Source organism: Myzus persicae, unplaced genomic scaffold, assembly GCF_001856785.1.
Source record: "Myzus persicae strain clone G006 unplaced genomic scaffold, MPER_G0061.0, whole genome shotgun sequence".
NCBI lineage: Eukaryota > Metazoa > Arthropoda > Insecta > Hemiptera > Aphididae > Myzus > Myzus persicae.
The window spans coordinates 437,140-444,036 of record NW_019104111.1 but is presented as its reverse complement, the minus strand read 5'-3'; the positions used below and the strand labels follow the sequence as shown (position 1 = coordinate 444,036).

At 33.8% G+C, this 6,897-nt stretch overlaps 1 protein-coding gene across 1 annotated transcript; it reads right to left on the bottom strand.

Moving 5' to 3' along the window:
• Window positions 1–608: 608 nt before the first annotated feature.
• On the bottom strand, window positions 609–4,701 carry LOC111038856. The gene is made up of 2 exons (XM_022322116.1): window positions 3,855–4,701; window positions 609–1,152 (listed from the first exon to the last, which is right to left on the bottom strand). Exons 1-2 carry the CDS (start codon window positions 3,975–3,977, stop codon window positions 871–873), a joined length of 405 nt encoding a protein of 134 aa, XP_022177808.1. The 5' UTR covers window positions 3,978–4,701; the 3' UTR covers window positions 609–870.
• Between the last annotated feature and the right edge of the window lie 2,196 nt (window positions 4,702–6,897).

Here is a 6,897-nt window from a genome sequence, read left to right as displayed (position 1 = left end):
AGTTTACTTATTTAGGCACTGAATGATAAATAGTTTGCCAAGTTTGTACATTCTTTTGATATAAATACGTGTATAAACATTAACCAATTGAGCGTATGTAAAATGTAAAATGGACGTTCACTTACACCGAATATTTAGGAATGAGCAATTTTAAAGTTGATTAAAACACAGTTTTTACTTTTACTTTTTAGATTTAAGAATATCAGATTTATATTCATTTGTTTGGTCCGTTGATAGTAAGATATATCTTATATAATATTTTATGTATTAATTTGAACTGAAGGTAGTTTATAATTATATATCTAATAATTACAATTAAAATTGTATTGAAAATGTCCAATAATATTCTTAGATAAGGTCTGTAGGTATTTAAAATTGTTTGATATTTTAATAATAGAACTACATTTGTTTTTTAAGGAAAATACTAACTATACCCTCTAAAATAAACCGAGTAGATAGTACTAGATACTAGATATAATATGGTTATTTAAAAAATCTAAGAGTTAAAACATTATTATAATAATAATACCAATATATAATTGATAAGGTTTAAATAGCTTATAAGTTATAACCATCTAGATAATTTCTCAAATGAAATTTAAATGCGAACTACGCGAAGCTATCTAAATTTTGACTAATGTCCTATGTTATAATTTATAAGTATTAAGTACCTTTAGTATTCTCAAAGCATGACTAAAAGCAGAAATACGATATTAAAGCAATGATAATATAAATATGATTATATAATTATTAAATGTAAAATGTATATATGGGGTACATGATTAAAGTTTTTTTTTTTTCTTGTTTAAATATATTTTGTATTTCCTAGGGGGTAGTACCCCCTGAGAACGGATCATCGTCAGTGGTATTTTATTTGAAAAAGTAGAAAAGTGCAAATAGCTTACGATTTTTAACGAGCCGGCCACGTGAACGCAACTTGGTGTACGTATATCGCACAAACATTTGTTTGTATAATACATCAATATTATAGCGCAGGTAGTCCATGAAATAACTAACTTTAATAAAGCGGTTGCGGCGGATCAATCGAAGTGGCAGTGTCTTATTTTTTGGGATCGTCCTCCTGCTTCTACGGCTGAGGCATGCTGCACGAGTGCTGAATTGACGCATCAAAAGGTGCAAAACGCTATGTGACTGAAAAAATTACACAAAACCATCAGTTTACTCAAGTTGTCAAGTAATATAGTAGAATTTTACAGCAATTTGTCTCATTGTTTCTTGTTAAACCATAGAATTCTTTCTGGCGTAATACGACTGAAGGAAATAATGACAAGAAAAATCAAAAACAGCTGGCGAAACTAAAATATATTTTTTGTTCCAACATTCGTTCAATATCAAGATCATATTTTTTTTTTTTTTTTTTTGAAATCTGGTTGGTTTATTATACATGGTTATCGGCCGGTTTTACTGTAGGGGAGGGTACGGTTAGTTCGAAATACGTGTGGCTAGATTTGTCACTGAGAATCCAGGTGGTCACCCATCCGGGAACTAGTGACACCGGCCGATGCTGGCACAAATAAAAAGTTAGTAACTGAAGCAAAATACCGAGCCACTCCAGCCACAATATTAAGTAGTTATTGTTTTCTTAAATAAGCCTAGTTTTATTAGAAATATAATTGTACAACTGTACAAATTAATTAGATTAATATAATATTAACTAAGTATATGAATTTAAAAATATATTCTTAATTAATTGACGATTCGTAAGTAAATTATTCAAGATCAGAAACTAAAAGTTTTAAATTAATATGTGCAACTCGAGAGAATTTTAATTTGGTATATAAATGGAAAGAGAGTCTTGTGTGGATAAATGTAGGTAACTAATTATTACATTGCACTATCTTATAGATAGGATTAGATAAGTAAGTATCTCTGTGATGATACGTATTTAAAACCCTTAATATAAACTATTATTTTATTTGAACGTCTAATAATTATATAATACCTTGTAGATCACAATTATAATTGAAAAATCATATCAATCAAGTAATGATTACGAGTTATAAAAAGGTTTTTTATTACAAATCCCATAATTTAAAGACATTTTATAAAATATTGAATATTTACACGTTGAAATTTAAATATTTCATTCATTATTTTCTTTAACGCTTTTGGTCCGATCGTATTGGGTTGTTGGAATAGGGAACTTAGCTGTTTCTCATTGTTGAGTAAAAATATAAATATATATAATATATGACTGGGATTTTTAGAGCGCTTTTTTTGATTTTAAAACACTGTGCAACGATGTTGCGGACAATTATTTCATTTTCAATTTTTTTTTCAATTTCACAGTACCGATTTTGTAGTTATAGTTATAAAATAATACACGAAGTACAGAATTTAATGCAGTACATTGTAATATTCTATTTTACATTAGGCAATTTTTCCGAACCCTGAATGGCCTGAATTAAAATTTAGTTGTAGAGTTTAATTTCGATCGATCTAAAAAAATTGAAATTGAATTATTATTATTTTCTGACAACATAATTAACGATATCATTATATATTGTACATAAAATTGTTCAGTGCTAGACAGTTCAAATGTTCAAAGTTCATATACCTACAAATAAATAGTGTTGCAGACGAGCTATAATAATTGTGTAAATAATTAGTTAATATAGAAGTGTTCAGAATGACGAGTTACTTATAATAAATATTCTTTTTAAAAATTCAGAGAAATCATAGAAATTTGATTCCTACACTGATATCAAGTCTACAATCTATTCAATTCTAAATATAATTATATTTTACTAATTTAATATCATATCATATATTATATATTATTGATAAACAAATTGTATTTATAAATGTGGATCGGAATTTTTAACAAATGTTTTTTTAGTGTGGAATGTTTTAAAAAGATAATAATTATATATTATTAAATAAATTCGTTTCATATCATTCAGATCGTGATGTAGGCATTTACACTTAATTTTGTTTTATTTTTTGATTGCCTCTATAAAGATTATGCTTTTTTACTTTTTCCATTAACTATACTTGCATATTTTTTTAAAGACCTTCACGTTACGATTATATCTTTATTAGTATTATAGGTAATAGAAATATTTACCTTCTATATTATCGATAGAAATAAGTGAATTTTCCATTTTTCATCATCAAAAGGGTTTGGCAAACATATTATAGTTAAGTTATTTTATTAAGTTTTGAAAGGAAAAATCCTAGGCCTAATCTTAACATTATTTTATTTTATTTTTTTATTCAATTCAATAATTAATATTTTCTTTGAAATTTATTTCAATTTTTTGTTACAATTTACTTTGCTATAAAATCCGTGGCATGGATAGTTATTACTAATTTATTTAAAAAACAATTATTATTTTTTCAACATTTAGAAGTAAACTGTTAAAATTTCAAAATTATATATTATAAATCATGTTGATCGTCAAATGAGAAATAAAAATTATTCGTTCTTATACTTCATGAACAAATTTTATTTTTGATTCCTATGTTAGTTGTATCAAAAATGAGAATCCTAGGTACTCTTTACAAATATTTTTAAAACTATTCGATCACGTATTTTTCGCGTTCGTGCATTACAATTTGTTATACTCGAAAGTAATTTATTTTTTTTAAGTACAAGCTTCGGCATACGATTACATTTTTTACATTTTTTCCAACTGCTACAATTCTCTCGGTTTAATACGAAAAACAATATTTTCGAAGAATATATGATTCGCTGTGATTTAGCCGAGCCTTTACGCGCATTACGATCGTCACAAGACCACAACATCATAACAATAATATTGTCATCATTATCATGGTAATTAATATTTATTATTATTATCATTATTATTATTGGTGGTGGGTATACTCACGAGCGCATATATAACATGATCTCTTTGAATAATAGAGACGAGCAAGTTGAACGACGTGTTGGGAATTCTGACGTAGACCACTAAAATTTCGCGGACGCGACACAACAAACACGTCAATTTCATGATGACCGTAGTCTTAGACTCGTATCTCCCAGTAATCGTCGCTATCGTCGTCGCTGTCGTCGTCGGTATCGCTGTCGGCGTCGTAGTCCTTTTTGTCCTTTTCTTTGGCTCCGTTCGTCTCGTCGCCGGTCCTGTCGCCCTCGCTGTCGTCTGTCGTGGTCGTCTCCGGCCGCTCGTCGGTTTTGTCACGCGTCCGACTGTCGCGTTGCCCCTGCTTCTCGGCGGCGGCGCTGGTCAGCCCGAATCGGCCGACCGATCGTTTCTATTCCTTCGTCCGGCGATTTCTCATGCGCCTCTCCCGGGTGACCGGGGACAGCCAAGACGAGTAATGCAGCCGCTCTAAGATGTCCCGCTCCGGATGTACGGGCCCCGCTCGCATCCGGTGATACGCTGCCGACGCGCGGTTGTACAGGTCCAGGAAGCGCTGCAACAAGTGTCTCAGTTGTTCCGCTGGCGTACGCTCTCTGCGGTTCCGGCGTCCGAACGACGGCATTCCCCCGCGGATCTACACGTATAGGACGGCAGACCGTCGGACAACTACGGTTGCGCCGGTATAAAAATGGTACGCGATTAACGGTATTAATATCGTATTATATTATTATTGTGTGTTGCGCCGGAATATTATATCATAAAAAGTTTTTGATTACGCGCGGAGCGGCGTGCGAAGCTCGAAGAGAGATGAGAACGCGCAACAGTGGCGTACGGGCTCGGCAGACGAATGCCGCTGGAGCGTTACGTCGGTCGCGCGAGACGGGTCGCGTGTACGCGAAGGCGGCCCCGGCCTATGGTTTATATAGACGCGTTGCGCCGCGGTGGTCGGGTGGCCTTGTCGCGGGGCCAGCTTGGACCGACGCCGCGCGCTTGTTGTACGCTGCGCCGCCACCGTCACCGCGAATCCTGCGCATATTATGTTCGCGCGTGTGTGTATGTGTGTGTGTGTGTGTGTGTGTGTGTGTGTGTGTGTGTGTGTGTGTGTGTGTGTGTGTATAGTACGGTGACAAAATTCGCTTGACGAAACTATCGTGCGTGCATTGGAGTGTACGATTAAAATTTATTTTTATTTTTATCCGTAATTACAGACTTTTTACGTGCATTTTAAAGACGGTGGGGGGGGCCTTCTGGCCTAAAAGGAGACAAAGGGGCACTTCCGTGGATATGGCACATTCTTATAAGCGTATTTACATAATATATACTTAAATATTACTTGGAACCTCATAATCGGTCAAGTATAGGGGATGACTGAGAAAAATAGTTCAGGATCGAAAAAAAATTCAAAATTTGAATCATAAAATCATGTTCATAGCATATTTTTATTATGATTTATGATTAATAGCTGCCGACTACGCCTGGAGCCCGCACCCTGTTCACTTTAACGGGTGCAATTGAAACCTTATTATTGGGCAATTGTAACAAAAATGTTCATACGTATCACAATTTTCAGTGAATTAACGCGCTGACGTAAATCAGCTAAAACTTATTCAAGAAAAATTATTGGGAATATTTATACTATTATACATGAAAATGAAAGACATCGATGGCTTCTTATACATTCGTTTGAACAAAATGTTATAAGAATTTTTAAATATATATATAATATACATGTACATATACTTATAATGCGAATTAAAAAAATTAACTTTCACCATCTATATATATATATATAAATACACCATCTAACTAATCACCTATTTAACGTACTAAAAGCCTTGTATGAGATGCGTGTTGAAAAATGGTTGTTTTTTTATTTATACCCTCCGAGAGTATAGGTTTATAAGTAGTACGTTGTTGATCTGCGGATCTTCGAATAACACCTATATTGTAATTGAATGTATTTTTTTTTAATTTCTTTAAATTGCCCTCGTCCTCATAATGAATGTGGGTAGTTACCCACGGAATGAAATAATAATAATTATGAATCTTAAGACTATCTATTCACCATGTGTGAATGTGTATGTGCGTGTGTGTGTGTGTGTGTGTGTGTGTGTGTGTGTGTGTGTGTGAGAGAGTATGTCAGTGGTAGGGGGAGGGTAAATAGACCACTACCGAATTGGATTTTCACTTTTTTTGCTGATTATCTTCACCACCGCTCCGGCAGCCCGTTATAGACAGCCAATCACAGCCTCGGGCTTCGGCATTATGCCGGCGTCACCGCGTATGTGTGTGAGAGAGTATGTCAGTGGTAGGGGGAGGGTAAATAGACCACTACCGAATTGGATTTTCACTTTTTTTGCTGATTATCTTCACCACCGCTCCGGCAGCCCGTTATAGACAGCCAATCACAGCCTCGGGCTTCGGCATTATGCCGGCGTCACCGCGTACACACATATGCCAACGTGAAGAAATCCAGACGGATCTTCAGCCCGCGCTTTTAATAGATTTAATTTCCCGGAAAATCCCTCCGAAGTCTGAACTCGAAACACATACACGATATTACCTACAAACGTATACACGTACGATAGCGTAATGCTTAACCCAAACCGAAAACGTTGTCCCGACCCGTGTACCTACATGACGTATTACGCACGAATATTTATTGCGCCGCACGTCTTACGATAAGTACCTATATGTGGCGTATTGACATTTTTCACTCCCTCCCTACAATATATAATATACCTACACCTTTTACTGTTTCTCAAAAACAATGATCGATTAGTTTTTGTTGTTTTTTTTTTCGTTGTTATTTGTTAATACAAATAGAAATCATGTGTTCATACGCGTAACAATAAAGACAATTATGATTTACAGATTATTTTCTAAAAACACTGTGTATACATAACAATAAATTATAACATATAGTTAATATTATTATTATTATACTATTAAAACCTGCACTTAAATTGGTAGATATAAATCATTAATGTCTAAGTTTTCGGTAAATTAATTTAACAAAAAGAATTTTACATTATTTAATATTTTTTTT

Bases quoted from the DNA above. Each gene is read 5' to 3' on its own strand.
- LOC111038856 (XM_022322116.1), bottom strand. From the start codon at position 3,977: ATGAAATTGACGTGTTTGTTGTGTCGCGTCCGCGAAATTTTAGTGGTC. The intron at 1,153-3,854 runs GTGAGTATACCC...TAATTTTTTCAG, and splicing joins ATCATGTTATATATGCGCTC to TCACATAGCGTTTTGCACCT.